Source organism: Erythrolamprus reginae, chromosome 2 (assembly GCF_031021105.1).
Source record: "Erythrolamprus reginae isolate rEryReg1 chromosome 2, rEryReg1.hap1, whole genome shotgun sequence".
NCBI classification, from domain to species: Eukaryota; Metazoa; Chordata; class Lepidosauria; order Squamata; family Dipsadidae; genus Erythrolamprus; species Erythrolamprus reginae.
This window is the reverse complement of record NC_091951.1, coordinates 173,239,059-173,256,628: the sequence shown is the minus strand read 5'-3', so window position 1 is coordinate 173,256,628 and position 17,570 is coordinate 173,239,059. Positions and strand designations below refer to the sequence as shown.

General features: G+C 40.9%; 1 protein-coding gene across 1 annotated transcript in view; it reads left to right on the top strand.

The window, feature by feature from the left end:
* The window catches only part of SCPEP1 (serine carboxypeptidase 1), a 33,486-nt gene extending 17,239 nt beyond the window's left edge, over window positions 1-16,247 (top strand). The window contains exons 8-13 of the mRNA XM_070740461.1: window positions 3,101-3,229; window positions 4,490-4,583; window positions 6,352-6,465; window positions 8,158-8,295; window positions 10,705-10,868; window positions 13,754-16,247. Of these exons, the coding sequence (XP_070596562.1) occupies window positions 3,101-3,229; window positions 4,490-4,583; window positions 6,352-6,465; window positions 8,158-8,295; window positions 10,705-10,868; window positions 13,754-13,819 (705 nt within the window). The 3' untranslated portion in view covers window positions 13,820-16,247. The remainder of the gene's footprint in view (window positions 1-3,100; window positions 3,230-4,489; window positions 4,584-6,351; window positions 6,466-8,157; window positions 8,296-10,704; window positions 10,869-13,753) is intronic.
* Window positions 16,248-17,570: the final 1,323 nt, after the last annotated feature.

The window sequence follows — 17,570 nt, the reverse complement described above, 5'->3', positions numbered from 1 at the left end:
CTTACTTTTGCATGTAAGGGCACTGGGGATATTCCAGTCAACATCAGGCATGTTGAAATCACCCATAACCACAATATCTCCCTTTACTGCCATTTGGGTAATTTCATCCACCATCTTGTTGTCATATTCCTCGGATTGCCCTGGAGGCCTATAGATCACCCCAATTCTAATGACAGAACCTTCTTTATTTTGCATGCAAATCCAGAGAGTCTCTAGATCTTGACACGTATTTTGAATTAGTGTTGTTTTTAGACTTTCTTTAATATAAATGGCTACTCCACCTCCCCTTCTCTCTATTCTATCCTTCCTATACAGTGTATATCCTGGTATGGATATTTCCCATTCATTAGAATCCTTAAACCATGTCTCAGTTATGGCAACCAGGTCCAAATTATCTCTAGATATTATGGCCATTAATTCACAGAGCTTGTTGCTCAAGCTTCGAGCATTTGTGCACATTACCCGAAGAACATTATTTTCGTTATTAGTTTGCCCCTTATCATCAACAACTACATCTATATTATTTGCAGCTCCCTTTTCATAAGCTTCCAAAAACTGCTTTATCCTCATTGGTCGGGGACAGAAATCACCCACATCAGTTACATCTCTGTCCCCTTTACCTAGTTTAAATGCCTGTCCAAAAAAGTTCTGAATTCCTCACCGAGCACCTGGGTACCTCTGTATGATGGATGCAAACCATCCCTCTTAAACAACTCCCTATTAGACCACCTACTGACATCATGACTTACATAGCCAAAACCTTCAGCTTTACACCACTGCCTTAACCACACATTAAACTCTCTGATACACGTTGTGTATCACCTCTGCTTTTTGACTATTCACAAGAGTTACCTTGTTGGATCAGCTTCTGGGGAGCTCTGAAGATGGGATTGAAGTCAGCAAGTTCATAGAATATTATGATTAACATTGATTGTTTATAAACAGTAAACTCTTGGGCTTCAAAGGTTATATCCGCTCTCAATGCATACTTGGAATCCACTTATGTATCCATACCTGCAAGCACATATTCCCCATGTGCTCCAACTGCCCTTAACTGTTTTTGATTCCTGAAGATGCCACCTAATAGTATTGTCATTAAACAGTAGCAGGGTCCTGAGATTTATCTACTCCACAAATAGACCATAAGATAAGATCCATTTAAAAAGAAACTACATAAAGATTTGGTGGTAAATACAGACACTTTAGAGCATCACAATTCTTGACTTCTAATACTTTGTGTTTGTTGATTTTGCTCAAATTAATAAAGCCATTCTACCAGTCCTAAATACTGTAGAGCAGGGGTCTCCAACCGCCGGTCCGCGGACCGGGACCGGGCCGTTGGGGGTTTTCAGCCGGTCCGCGGCACCAGGGGCCCCTCGGCCTTTCCGCGCTGCCCACCGCCCGCCCGATTTGCCCCCTCTGCTCCTCTGCCACCTCCTGCCTTTCACCGCAGCTCCTCCCGCACCCGGAACGCACGCCCTGCCCGCCTCACATTTGCCGAGAGGACTTTCGCCCCGGGCTCTCAGCAAGGGGTTTGCATGAGAGGCGGGGCCGGCGGAAGGTGATATTCAATGTCGGGGGCGCACGGGCGGTTTTGCGCGCGCTCCCTATCTCCCTGCTAGCCCACTCGGAATACTGTATTCAAAATAAGAAAAGCCTTCGCCGGCAAAGGCTTTTCTTATTTTGAATACAGTATTCCGAGTGGGCTAGCAGGGAGATAGGGAGCGCGCGCAAAACCGCCCGTGCGCCCCCGACATTGAATATCACCTTCCGCCGGCCCCGCCTCTCATGCAAACCCCCTTGCTGAGAGCCCGGGGCGAAAGTCCTCTCGGCAAATGTGAGGCGGGCAGGGCGTGCGCGCGTCACCGCTGAGAAGAACGGAGAGAGAACGAGAGTGAGTGAAAGCAACAGACAGCAAGATAGAGAGAAAGTGAGAAAGAGAGAGTGAGAGAAAGGGGGGAGAGAAAGAGATAGCAAGAGAGAGAGAACAAGAGAGAGAAAGAGCGTGAGAAACAAAACAAGAGAGAAAGAGTGAGAGAGAGAAAGCAAAAGAGACAGAAAGAAAACAAGAGAGAGAAAGTGAGAAGAAGAGAGAGAAAGAGGGGGAGAGAGAGAGAAAGAGAGAGGGGGAAGAGAGAGAAAGAGAGGGAGAAAGAGAGGGAAAGGGGGAGAGATAGCAAGAGAGGGAGAGAGAAAGAGAGAGGGAAAGGGGGAGAGAGGGGGGAGAGAAAGAGGAGATAAAGGAAGAGGAGAGAGAGAAAGGAAGAGAAAGAAAGAAAGAGGGATAGAAAGAGAGAGAGAGTGAGAGATGCTCAGTGAGCCTTTCTTTGAAGTTGCCTTTCTTTCTTTCTTTCTTTCTTTCTTTCTTTCTTTCTTTCTTTCTCTTTCTTTCTTTCTTGCTCTTTTTCTTTCTCTCTTTTACCTTTCCTTCCTCTATTTCTTTTCTTTCTCCTTCCTACCTTCTTCCCTCCCTCCCTCCAGTCCTTCCTCTCTTACTCTCCCCTTTCATAAGTTTCCTTGCTTCCTTCCTCTGTTCCTGTCCCTTCCCTCTTTCCTTCTTTCTTCCTTCCTTCCTTCCTTTCCTCCCTTCCTTTCCTCCCTCCATTTCTTGCTTTCCTTTTCCTTCCTCCCTTCTTTCCTCCCTCATTCCCTTCTTTCACTCCTTCCTCTCTTACTCTCCCCTTTCACACCTTTCTTTGCTTCTTTGCACCCTTCTTCTGTTCCTGTACCTTCCCTTTTTCCTTCCTTCCTTCCCACCCTCCGTCCATTCATTCACCCATTCCTCTCTTGATCGCCCCTTTTACGGCGCCGCTGACAGCTAGCTCCCCCCCCCCCCACCGGGCCATGGAAAACTGGTCTAGCTGAAAGCCGGTCCCTGGTGCAAAAAAGGTTGGGGACCTCTGCTGTAGAGCATTCCAGGTAGCCTCTACATTTTCTTTGAAACCATTGCAAATAATATCTTGTTAAAATACACTTTGGCATTGGGGTGGTTTACTGCCCACCTTATATTCTTTTGAAAGTACTTGAGGCAGTATATGCAATGTTGGTTCTGAATTTCTTTCCTTTCTGCTCCATCCCCACCCCACTCCTTCTACTGCAGTCTTTCCTAGATGACCAAGGCTTAAAAGAAGTCACTAATGCTGCTAAGAAGATCCTGAATGCAATAAATACAGGGTCATTTAAGCTTGCTACACTGCTTTGGGATAAAGCAGAGGATATCATAGAAAAGGTAAAGAGATAGATTTAATTGATTACGTGGCATCAACTTAATGGGAGCTTCTAGCGACCAGACAGACAGGTTTTGTCTCTGACAATTTGTCTCCAGCTTAGTGTTCACTGTCTCCCCATGGTGCACTGATCATTGCTGTAACTCAGCGGTCCCCAAACTACGGCCCGCGGGCCACATGCAGCCCACTGAGGCCATTTATCCGGCCCGCCGGTGAGTGACAAGAGCACAGGGAAAAGAGAGAGAGAAAGAAAGAAAAGGGAAAGAGAGGGAGGGAAGGAGAAGTGGAGAGGAATGAAGGAGGGAAGGAAGGGGAAATGAAGGAAGGAAGGAAGAATGAAATGAATGGAGGGACAGAGGAAGGAAGGACTGTTTTGGGGTGTGTGTGTAATTTTTTAAAATTTTTCTCTCAACATACATTCCAACAACACAGTGTACCTTCTAATTTTCCATGAATAAAATGCAGTACTTTGTTAGTAACTAATATCAATCATCAAAAAAGTTGCAAAAGTTTTTCCCCCTAATTTTGTAATCCAGTTACATTCATTTTTTTAAATTAAATTTCCTCCTTAATGTTCCTTCAAAAAGTGCAACACCAATTATATTTCTAACTTATTAACCATTATGAATTTCATATATGAATTTCAGACCTTCTCCCCACTCTAAATAGTACATTCCCATTTTGTTTTTTATTTTAAAACAAGGTATGTGTAGTGTGCATGGGGATTTGTTCATACTTTTTTTTAATAGTCCGGCCCTCCAACAGTCCGAGGGACAGTGAACTGGCCCCCTATGTAAAAAGTTTGGAGACCCCTGCTGTAACTGAATCCCTCCACCTCATCATCCTCTTCTTTCTTTTCCATTTTCCCAGTATTTTAGACTTCTAAGAGACGTCGATCTTCACTTAATGCAATCTTTTCTATAATGCTTCGGATATATTCTCACACCCCTTACAAATGTAAATAATTATATGCATATAATCATGCATATACACTATAATTTTGAAACTTGTAAACCAAGTTTTTGCATCCCCTGGAATATCACCTCGCACCCATAGTTGGAACCTCTGACTTAATTTAAAGCCTAGTTACTAGAGTCTTGATTGAGAACTTTGGATGGATTTCTTCTGTGATCCATGGGTTTGTTTTCTTGGCTATCTATTCTAAGGTATTCTAAGGAGTCCTTTTCAACCCCAAACCTTAGAGCAAACCATACCTTTTTTGCAGGATCTCTGTTCTTAATATCATTTCTTTTCTTGTCTAGAATACAAATGGTGTGAATTTCTATAACATTCTAACCCATGACTCTACAATGGACAAAGCCCTTTCATCTGATGCAACTGAAACCACCCCATTTTGTAAGTGGAGTGAGAACTCTGCAATGCCAGATGTCTCTTTCTAGCAAGACATAGTAGTTTTAGAAGATCGGAGATGTAGTCCAGGGTCTCCAAACCTGACAATTTTAAGACTTGTGGATTTAAATTTCCATGCTCCCCTGGGGAATTCTGGGAGTTGAAGTCCACAAGTTTGGAGATTCCTGGTGTAGCCCCTTTACAGATGTTAAATGGGCTTAGCAGTTATCTTTTTCCACAGAAAATCTTTAGAACTCCAGTTTGTAATGTCCGAATTCACAACACACTAGCCCTCTCGATATATATATTTCCCAGGATCTGTGGGTTAGGGGGTTTACACGATATGCCTACTGCAACGATGCAGTGGAGATCAGAGCCAAACAGGAAGTGGTAACTTTCAGTTTCCCTTTCCCTGCTCCAATGCTCTAAATCAGGGTTGCCAAACTCGCATTGTCGTGTGACGTATCGGAACATTTTCGCCCTTTGCTAAAGTGGGTGGGGCGAAGACAACATGTTACACATCTGGCCCATGGGCCACAAGTTTGACACCCCTGATTTAGAGCACTGGAGCAGCATTGCTACTTTCTCTTCGGCTCTGATCAATGACATTGCTGAAGTAAAGAAAGTTTCAGGATATCAGCAATGGAGTCTTGCATGACTATGGTTCTGATTATCTAAACAAGCAATTGTTCTGTTATTGTTATATTGGACTTCCATTGTTTATAAGTCCCAAGCACTACAGAGTGCCAAATTCTAAACTACACAAAATGCTTGAACTGAGCATTACAAAATTAATACATTAAAAATAGGATAACTATATATTTTTATTAGATAACATGTCATTGAAGTCTTGTCAACAGATTTATTTTTTGCTTGATGAATGGGATAAGCTTTGCAATTTAGGGCCATAATGTATACAAAAGTTGGGGATTTGAGAAAGGAGTGTTAGACAGGATCTAGTGTTTTTTCATTTATCGGGTACATATTGGTAACATACATAGATATAACATATTTTAATTTTAAAATTCAGCAAAAACATGTGACACATACAGAATATAGTCAGCTATGAACAAATTAACTGCCTTGGAAATGGCCCTGGGATGGGCTGAGATGCAAAAAGGAAAAAACATATAACCCTTCCCGCGTACAAAGCTGAAGGGATCAGATCCTGTAGCCTAGAAGTTAATTCTCTGCCTTACAAGGCAGAAGCTGCAGGATCAAATCCCAGTGAGGGTATGGCTAGGTGATGAGGCCAGAACAAGGCCGAAATAATACTATCCTAGTCTTCCTTAATTTTAAAATTCAGCAAAAACATGTGACAGATATAACATAGTTTATATACAAAACATGGGTACTGATAAGAGGGAATATTAGGACAGGGATGGTAGGCATGCTGGTGTACTTGACATGACTGGAGCTACATCTCTGTAGAGTTCTGTTTATTTTAATTTAATTACACATTGATCTGCTGCCATATTGGGTCTTGTGGGTGGGGCAGGAGGAGATTTTGTTTATTTGTTTTATTTTGTATATTTATGATTTGGTTGTTTCAATTGATTGTGTGCGTGTGAGAGAGAGTGAGGAGTGGGGAGGAACACACACAGAAGATAGACTATTAGGGTTGTAAGCAGTAAAGGGCAGCCATTTGCGGGCCTACTGGAATGTTCTGGTGAGGGGGGAGGGATTAGAGCATCCATCTTTTTAAAATAAAAGAAATATAAGGGGTTCCCTTGCCAGGAAAATCTCAAACACAGTCTTCTTTCTCTTTCTTCAGTAAAATTGTTCCAGCGTCATGTGAAAAATCAAATTAAAGACAAGCTGAATGACCTGATGAATGGGCCCATCAGAAAGAAGCTGAAAATAATTCCAGACTACGTCAAATGGGGAGGTATTTAATATCTACTGACTCCATCTAATACTTATATTGTTTATTGTGTATCATACATCACTGGAGAATTAAGAAATCATTGAAGAAGCTCTTCTCTTAGGAAACTATATTTTATAGTATATTAGTTTTGATTGAACTTCAGAGACAAAAGGTGTTTTATCAATCTGCAGTAACTGAACTGATATGCTGTCTTTAAGGGGAACTAGGGATATTTATTTATTTATTGTGCCACCCATAAAAATGACATCAAAGAGAATTATTGTACAGTTACATGTATATGTACAAAAGCAACATTGAGTTAAAATGTTGAACCTGGATCTCATGAGTCAGGCCTCAGCCCTGGAAGGAGGTTTTATGTCAGCTGGACTTAATTTTGCAGAGTTAATGTTGCAAAGAAAAATTGAAGGAAGGAGTTCTAACTATGTTGTTTTGAACATCTGGAGGAAAACAGTACAAGGCTAGAAATCTGAATAATATCATTTATTTCATAAGAGATGGAGCAAGGCTTTTAGGAAATAAGGATATCAGCTTCCCCCTAAAAATAGTAACATATCAGTCATCACCTTTCACTTAACCTGGGAACTATCTAGACAGCCTTCCGAATCGGGCACTGACCAGACATGTAGATTTCAAGAATTCTTAGCAATGACCATGTCATTTGGGAAATTCTGAGAGTTGAATCTGGATGGGTTACAGAAGATTGGAGGAATGACTTAGACTGTCATGCCATTCAAAATCATCCCTCAGAATAGGAGTCTCCAAATGTGACAACCTTACGATTTGTGGACTTCAACTTGTTGGCTGAGGAATTCTGGGAGTTGAAGTCCACAAGCCGTAAAGTTGCCAAGGCTGGAGACCTCTGTCTTAGAATGTTTGGATTTTCTATACTGCATATTTGTAATAATAATAACTCCCTCTTTTTGAGGGGAAGCTGCAATTCTAGTTCTCTCTACACGTGACTATCTTTTTCATCTCTAGGTTAAGAATCTTTTCATCAAATGACAACTCCTCAAATTCTTGGGAGAACACTACAGCAGTTATTAAACTGGCACAAAATTAATAGAAATTCCATGTACAGATATACCGTACAGTCAGACAAAAAACAAAACTATTAAATTATAGTAGTTGGGAAATTTGACAAAATCAGATCTGTGCAAGCTCCTCTTATATTTTTAAATTGTGTTAACTTGTCTCATTTGCTAGATTTCTCAATTGCAATCAGGTATTGGTGGGGGTGGTGAATTTCCCCAGATTAAAAGCCAATTGGTTCCTAAACATGGTTGAAGTTAATTACTATACTATTTCAAATTCTATTTGCAACTATGAAGTTGTCAGTGAGAATTTCTGGGTGGCTCTGCAATTTGGGTTATAAACTCCACCCTCCTTTCCCCTCCCTTTTGTAATGCTGGATCCAAAATTCAGTAGTGGGTCATAGTTTCCTCCAATTTAGAACCTGAAAATACATGAAAAGTTAATTTTTACAGATTAAAATGAAAATAAAAGATCTACTTTATTTCAAAGCAGAAAAAATGGAGGTGCTAAATCCTGGCCACAAGGCAGATGTGTCTTTTTTGCATCTCCCCCTCCCCCCTCACACACATGGCCCTTTCCTTTATCAGTAACACCCATGCATGACCTTCAGATGGCATAAGATTATTTACCTCTTCTTATTCTTTTGTTATCACTCTGCAGGACAATCAGGCGGTGTGTTTATGAATATGGCTGAAGACTTCATGAAAGATGCAATTGACATTGTGGACAGCTTGCTGGAGGCCAATGTGAATGTCACTGTATACAACGGGCAGCTGGATCTCATCGTTCCTACAATAGGTAAGGGTGTTTTTCCCATGGGTGTGAACTGGGTAGAGACAGCAAAGCAGATCATTATTGTTAGGTACTCCTTGGCTTATGACCATCATAGAACCTGCCCATCATGATTGCCCGTCAACTAAACAATGTCGGTTGGCGGGGCCTAGGGGAAGAGCCTTCTCTGTGGCGGCCCCAGCCCTCTGGAACCAACTCCCCCCAGAGATTAGAATAGCCCCCACCCTCCTTGCCTTTCGTAAGCTCCTCAAAACCCACCTCTGCCGTCAGGCATGGGGGAACTAAGATAATCTTTCCCCCTAAGCTTCTACAATTTATGCATGGTATGTTTGTATGTATGATTGGTTTTATAACAAGGGGTTTTAGCTGTTTTATTATTGGATTTTTACGTTCTGTTTTTATCACTGTTGTTAGCCGCCCGGAGTCCAGGGAGAGGGGCGGCATACAAATCCAATGAATGAATGAATGAATGAATGAATGAATGAATGAATACATACATACATACATACATACATACATACATACATACATAACATACATAAATAATAAATTGTAACTTGTGACAGTCCTAAAACGAATCAGCTATGTGACCGACCTATTTTACAGTCCTTTTTATGGCATTCATTAAATGAATCTGCGCTTGTTAAGTAAACCAATGGATGTGTTTTTGTCAAAACCTGGAAATAAATGCCAAAATCAGCATGAAACATCAAGCATGATAGGAAAGTGATCATAAGCAAAACAGTTAGAAATAAATGAGTGGATGGTAGATGGCATAGCACTAGAAGGAAATGGGAGTCAGAAATAGTAGAAGGAAGTAAGCTGGTTTAGAAGAGAGTATTGAAGTGAGACAATGGTATCAGAGGGTAAACCTTTTATATAGGAGGTATGTTTTACTAAGAGATAGATCAAGGCACTGTCTTGTGAATAAGTAAGAAGTATCTGGCATAAGCTTGTTTATAGTCTCTCTTTCATCTTAAAATGGAATTCTTTCATGTGAGTAGCTGTTTGGATTGCTTTTTGCTTTTGATGGTAAGATGACCCTTACCTGAATTTGAAGTGCTAGATTTATTTCCTAAGCTTTCTCCATTGCTCCATTTTGATATTCCATCAGTCTCTGCAGGCATATGCTAAACTCTAATAGAGTCTTCTTCTTTTCAATTGCAGTTTATTAACTCAGGTTAAATGTTAACATACAGTATAACATTAAGCAGGCAGCGTGCTGGTTTTTTCTTTAATGAGATAGGTAAACCAGACCACTATACTACGGTCAACAAATCCAGATAAACAAATCTAGGCTGAGTAATAGGTATGAATGCAGCCTGTGTTATCTGCACATTCCGCTGAGTTTAGTCTGAGTTCTTGCCTTGGATGGCTGTGTTGGTCCTTTTGAGCAAAAATGACTGGAACTTTCAAGTCCGTTTGATCAAAAGCATTTACATCAATGTCGGGTAGACATAGACTAAGTTATGGAGTAATTCAATCTCCTAACAGGGCAAAGATGGTATGCTTATATTTAGATTACAGTTCGATAATCTTCTTGACTAAAATAAATCCTTCAGTAATATAAATAAGCATATTTATTTACGTATAAAATTTATTCATTACCTACTCCCAAGGGAGCCTAGGCAATGTACCAATGACTACCCACCATTTTCCACATTTATACTGTTCTTTTGTATTCAATGACAATATTGATTCCCAGACATTGGGAATCAAGATCTGGAAAGCAAATTGCAATGAGTGGTAAATTAGCATCAGCCAGGTAAACCATGACGATTTTAAAGATGAGTTCCTGGGCAATGGTAGCAATGATTGAGATAGCCAACATGACAGCAAGTGCCTGGTGATGTGTTACACACAGAGAGAGAGAGACAGAGACAGAGATTAGTATATGTTTTAAGTGCTTTACTAATTCCACAATGAACCATTGTGGGCAATTGCAACCAAGATTTTTAATAACTGTCTAAGACTCTAAAGTGGTTCATCTTGCATTGAAAAAGTTTTTTCCATTTATTAATATATTTTTTTTTTAAAAACATCTGCATGCAGCTCTTTCCAGGACTTTTTGTTGCTGTATTTATTTTGATGGCTAGCAGTAGCAATATCACTTAGATTTATATACTGCCTAATAGTGCTTTATAGTATTGTCTGAGTAGTTGATAATGTCAGCATTATTGCATCCGCCCCCCCAATTCTGGGTCCTCATTTGCCAATCTCAGAAGGACAGTAGACTGAGTCAAACTCGAGCTGGTCAAGATTGAACTTCTGACAATGAGCAGAATCAATCTGCGATACTGCATTCTAACCATTGTGCCACCATCACGGTAGGTGGGTGATTATCCATTCAAACCGGAACAGTTTGTTGCAGGATTTTTTTCGTGATAGAGTTACTGATCAGTCTTCTACTTTTAGGGCAAGAAGCTTGGCTCCGGAAGCTAAAATGGCCCAAACTGAAACAATTTAATGCACTGAAGTGGCAGCCTTTGTACACTTGCCCAGAGTGTACGGACACGGCTGCTTTTTATAAATCCTATTATAACCTGAGCTTCTTCTGGATCCTCAAGGCTGGCCACATGGTAAGTCCTTTCCATGCCTTCAGAGCAAGAACCGGACAGCCTCTGTTTTGTATGTTGTAAGACGGAAAAACATTTAATGGACACATTTTGCATAGTACAAAGACAAAAGAATAGGGCAGGAAGGGATACTTATGTCCCTTTCATGAAAGAGACAGGCTGCAATAAAATTAAAATTTTGCAAAACAAAAGAGAGAGAGAGAGAGAGAGAGAGAGATCTGCCGTAAGCTAGGCTTTTTCATTTGATCATAATAACATATGGAGATTCTTTTTTCAAATATTTCTTATTAAAGAATTTAACTGCTAAAAAGTGAAACTAATCCTACCTTAATTCCAAAAAATAATTGTCATTTCTAACCAAGTTTTGGCATAAAAGTTCATAAAAGAATTTCCAGAATTTTATAGAAATATTTCTTATTTTAAACCCAATCAAATAAGTCAATTTAATGTTCCATTCTTTTGTTTCCAATAATCTTGATCTTTGGTTAATCAAGTTACTATCATAGGGTTGAAATCTCTAATTAAACTTCCATTTTCCCAGTCTCAAAATTCTTCCAGGTCAATTTTTACCTTCTGGCTTATCATTCTGGCTGTCCCGAGTCTTCGGAGAAGGGCGGCATACAAGTCTAATAAATAATGATGATAATAATAATGATGATGATGATGATGATAATAATAATAATTACAACAACAATAATAATAACAATAACAATTATAATTTGTATTTTCACTTTATTATTTCTGTCTTATAATTAACAATTTCTTTTACAAAAATTTTACAAAATTTATACATCAGCTGGAATTTTATGCCTCTCATCCTGACAATTTATATTTTCCTCCAGAAGATTCCTTTCTTCCATAGAATCTTCTTCAAAAATGCATCTGCAGGTGCAGAAATTATTTCTGTCAATTTAGTTTTACATTTCTCAGTTATTCGAAACAATCCTTTGAAATGTCTCAAGCACAATAACTTTGTCACTATAAATTTCACCCTTCTTCACTCTGCTTTTTTTTTTACTATTCCTGCCTAGAACATTAGACTTCTTTAGGGTCCTATTTCTTTAATCACAGAATTCTTTATTTCTTTTCAAATTTCAACCAATCATCTTGGTTGTTTCCTGATAGATTAAACAATTTATGTTTCTTCAAAGAAAATATTTTTTATTTATTTCAAAAATCTTAGCAAAAGGCCTAATACTCTGAATTCACCAGTTTCTTAATCCATTTATAAATTTCTTCAATTACATTTATTTCATGTTCTTTGAGTTATTTGAGGCAATAGCTAGTTTTACCTCTACTTTGGAACAAAGTGTTATTCACCAGACTTGCTTGGAAGACCTTTGTTAACTTTAAACTCACTATAAATACAAAAGTGGTTGTTTAATGAGGTTGGATGAACCCAATGTCCTTAAAGACTCCACTGTGATTGATTACTTGGTGGCTTCCCTTATTTCCCAGGGCTCTGACTTGTAGGTCAACCCCTGTCCTGCAGTCTCTTCATGAGGAGTGGCTGTCTGGGGCAGGGGTCACAACCCTTTTGGACCTCAGGGACCACTAAATTCACAATTTTGAATCCTGCAGACTACTATTATGATCTGTCTAATGACCAACTGGGTGCGCATGGCTAGGCGGTCATGTGACTGGGTGGGTATGGCCAACTCAATGTCACTCACATCAAGGGGTGCCTTACTAGCTACTACTCGCCCCTCCCCTCCTAGCCCCTCCTCCTCCTCACCTGCCTGCCTTAGTTGTTGGACTAAACAGCCACCATGAGAAAGAGTTTGCAAAACAACTGGCTCAGTTCAAATTGGATCTGAATGACAAGGCGGCTCAGCAGAAGCATCTCATTGAGGACTATGAGCATAGGATTTCCAAGCAGAGGGAAGACCTGTGGGAGTGCAAGGTCAGGTACCAGCACCTGGAGCCTCAGCAGGCTGAGATGGTTGGCCAGTTCCAGGCCATAATGCTGTACCAACTGGGATGAGGCCCTCCGGTTCTTCACCACCAGTGGCACATCCCTGCGGCCTTCACCCAAAGTCCTGCACCAGGAGGCTGAAATAGACCCCAAGCCAGAATTTCTGTCCCCTCTGACCCACACAAAAAGACCCCAAAGGAGTACACATTTTGCAGCAATACCAACGTTCATTGCTTTTATCCGGCCCAGGGGCTGTAGTTTGAGGACTCCTGATTTAGTGCAATATAAAAATTGCAAATAATTTTTCTGAGGACCACCAATTTTTTCTCGCTGACCACCGGTGGTCCATGGACCACCAGTTAGTGACCACTGGTCTGGAGCACAAGTGGGTGATCTCTCATCCTCTCCTTATCTGGAGAGGCTCCGTTGACTGAGCTTACTGCCAGCTTGTCAGTCTTGGCTGCTTTTTCATCTCCGTTCCCCCAGAGACATCTAGTTTGCCATTCCCTCACCCAGAGTTCCCCAACCTTTTCAGCTTTGTAGACTGGCGGGGGGGGGGGGGGGAAGAGAGGGGATTTTTCTGTGCATGCATTCACCCACTGCTCATTTGAGGGGGATGCTGACATAAGCTCACCCACCACTACTGCACACCAAGCCTGCCACAGCCTGAGGGTTGAAGGTCCCTGTCCTAAAGGACCATAGTTAACCATCTGAATTTCAGACAATGGGTTCTAAAAACATCTTGTAGTTTTACCAAAATGAGCAAGGCTTCTTTTTCCTTTTTTTCCCCCTTGTATTTTTCTTTGGACTCATTGAACAATGAACAGTAAATGAATAATATTGCAAAACCCAAGGAGGGATTTTCTCTACCTTGTGGTCTCCCCACCCTTTTCTTTTATGGCTGCTCCTGTTCTTGTGGCTTTCTGGGAAATCTCCTTCAGCTGGCTAACCACTGATGCTTTTTTGTTCTCAGGTCCCTGCTGATCAAGGTGACATGGCACTGAAGATGCTTAGGATGGTCACTCACCAAAAGCAATGACTAAATTAGAGCCAGCTGGCTTGGCTCCTCTGCAGAAAAAAAGCAGGTTGTTTGGAATATTTTTGTTGGACCCTGAAAGCAGAAGGAACAATGAAACCATTGTGTTTCAATTTTCTCAGATACTATGCAAGGCATTTTTTTTAAGGAGACACAGATCAAAATAATTCATTTTCTCCTGTAGTGACCTCTTTTGTAAAATGTGAAGATCTCTTGATCCGCTTCTGGTTAGCATAATCCTTAAATGCTGGAACAAGAAGGTGTGAATAAATCAGGGCATTTTGTAGGCTGTGTGGCCTCCATGTTGCAGCCTCAGATGATCCTCCTTTTGGCCTGCAACATCTGGCACAATTGGTTGAGATATCAACGATACCTTTTTGAGGTAGGTTTTGCCAAAAGGAAGTAGAGTTGAACCTATCAGCCTCCCGGAGGCAGAATGCATCAATTTCCAACTTCTAAACACTCCCAAATAGCCCCCAAATGCCTCCCATCCACGCTCCGGCCCATCCTCTTGGAGACATTATTATCCTAGCCTCCAAATAATCTGGGATAGCTCCCAGGACAAGAGAGATTTCCTACTGTTGAAACAAAGTTTTCTCAATGGCCATGTTTCCTTTTAATTGATTTTCATTCTATCTTTTTTTTACATATATCCTATACACGGACATATTCCACTTGAAGCCTCTTTGTAGTTTCTTATCCAGATGCATGAAAAGGCAACTTTCTTGATTCTTGGCCTCCCAGAGACAAGAATGTGATCAAGTGTGGATGAAATTGTCCCGGGAGTGGAAAGCCAGAATATTTTTTCAGCTCAAGCACTTTTCTGCCTGCTCAGTCAATACTCCTCCTGGAGGATGCCCCAGAGCTCATGCCCAAAGACATCACCCCTTTTTTTTTCTTACCAGCCTTTGCAGCTTAATTGAAAAACGAGGGGTTGGATTCAGGTCTTATTTAAATGAGGTTTGCTTCCTAGAAAGTATATTCAGAATTGACGGGCATAAGCCCAACTGCAATACAGCTCTAAGGCCTCGCTTCTAAAGTAGAAGCTGTTGTTTTCCTTGGTTTCCAACAAGGAGGAAATATAGGAATAAAAGCAGCAACCTGGAGCAAAGGTTCAGCATTTCCTAATCTTGATCTTTAGATGAATGGGTTTGTTTAACCCAGGGGTGGGTAAGTATGGTCCCTTTATGAACTGTGGACTTCAACTCCCAGAATTCATGATTGCCTCAGGAATTCTGGGAGTTGAAGTCCATGGGTTGTAAAGGGGCCATAGTTGCCCATCCCAGTCTAAGCAAACATAGAAACATAGAAGTCTGACGGCAGAAAAAGACCTCATGGTCCATCTAGTCTGCCCTTATACTATTTCCTGTATTTTATCTTAGGATGGATATATGTTTATCCCAGGCATGTTTAAATTCAGTTACTGTGGATTTATCAACCACGTCTGCTGGAAGTTTGTTCCAAGGATCTACTACTCTTTCAGTAAAATAATATTTTCTCATGTTGCTTTTGATCTTTCCCCCAACTAACTTCAGATTGTGTCCCCTTGTTCTTGTGTTCACTTTCCTATTAGTGTGACTCAGATGGGTTGGCATGGTAGATGCTAGGATTCTGAAACTGCTCAGTCAGCATAATTGGATGGTCCTGAGTCTTAGGAGAAGGGCGGCATAGAAATCAAATAAATAAATAATAATAAATAAATAATGGTAAATTGAGAAATATGGGTCTAATGTGGCCCTCTCTGTTCTTTTTCAACAAGAATATTTTCTGTGATTCTAGAGGAATGTAATTACCTCACCTCTTTTAAGTGACTTGCCAGTTTGGGATAGCTAATCTATTATTCACAAATCAAACATAGTTGTTCTGTATTTCTTTCTTTTGACTCATGATTTAAGTTCTCTGTTCATGTGAGTAACCAATTGAGGGGGCTTAGCAGAGCATGTGTTTCCTTTGCACTGTTTACATACTTGAGGACAAAATGAAGTAAAATGCTGAGTCAGGAAGTGCCAAAGCCCATGTGTGGATAATAATTATAAAATTCCATGACATAGATGGATAGGCTTGCCTGCTTCTGATGCTAAGAAAAAGCAAATACACCAACCTGGTTTAGTTCAGAATTATCCTCCTCTGACTGTCCCACTTGCCCATTCTGGGAAGAGACTACAGAGGCTTCTCACACATTGGTACTGAAGTCCTTCTTTTGACGTTTTAACCTCATGTAGTTTGTAGGGAAAGCACTGAGTCTTCCTAAAAGTGTCCAACCATTGGAAATGAAACTGATATTCGTTATACACAGTTCAATGCCTGTCTAACAGAGAAAGAAATTCATTCCATGGTGGTGAAATTTCCTTTGTCTTATGTATATTATGTATGTGTATGTGAAATCTGAAAGCCAAAGACTTGGCCTTAATAAAGATTGATTTTCCTCATACCTCATCAGCAGCTCTGCAAATGTGTCTGGGTGATGGAGCAGAGGGGTGGGTTTTTTTCCCCAAAAAAAGGATTGTATAGTGTTCTCCCCACACACACATTTGAGGGCTGTGGCAAAAGTTTAAGCTTTTCTGCCTCAGCTTCTATCCACAGTTGACCTCACCAAGTTCCTAAGAGGTCAGTAAAGGGCGTACATAAGTGCACCAGAGTATCTACCGTCCCCTGTCCTATTGTCTCTCCTTTATCTCATATATCTTCTACCCCTATATCTTTTTCTGCTATTCTCTCATAGTTATATTTCACTCCTTTATTTTCTCCTCTATTCCCCCTTTAATACATTCTACCTGATTATATCCTCTATAACCCTTATTTTGTATTGGACAAAACAAACAAATGAATAAATAAAAATAAAATACAGTGGTACCTCATGATACAAACCCCTCGTCTTACGAACAACCCGAGATACGAACTTTTTTGCCTCTTCTTACGAACTTTTTCCTTCTTACGAACCCGCTACCGCCGCTGCCGAGAAGCCCCGCCGCCTGGCTGTCACTTTTTGAAACAGCCGGGGGGCTTCTCAGCGTCCTCCTGAAACCGAACGCCAAACCCAAACTTCCGGGTTTGGCATTCGGGAGGCCGGCAAGAAGCCCCCTGGCTGTTTCAAAAGACGACAGCTGGGCGGTGAGGCTTCTCGGCGGCCTCCCGAATGCCGAACCCGGAAGTTCGGGTTTGGCGTTCGGGTTCAGGAGGACGCTGAGAAGCCCCCCCCCCCCGGCTGTTTTAAAAGGTGACAACCGGGCGGCAGCGTTTTTTTTCATTTTGTTTTCGTTGCACGGATTAATTGATTTTACATTGTTTCCTATGGGAAACAATATTTCGTCTTACGAACTTTTCATCTTATGAACCTCCCCCAGGGACCAATTAGGTCGTAAGATGAGGTATTACTGTAAAACTCTGTTCTTTTAATCTTGAGTGGGCCTGCATGTTAAGAAGACTGTTTTTTCTATGATCGCTCTTAAAGTGCAATGAACTATTAAACCACTTGGTGGGGAAAGAGATCTTTAAATAGGAATACCGTTGATCTGCCCGGCCCAGTATTGTCATCTTTGGCTTATGTACATGATTTATTGAATAAAATACAATTGGCCGGGATTTGCACACTATATTAAGCCAGGGTGGCCAACTTTGATAACTTTAACACCTGTGGACTTCAATTCCCAGAACTCCCCATGTTGGCTGAGGAATTCTGGGACTAGTATTGGATTTTATTGTACATTGTTTATGATTGTTGTTAGCCGCCCCGAGTTTTCGGAGAGGGGCGGCA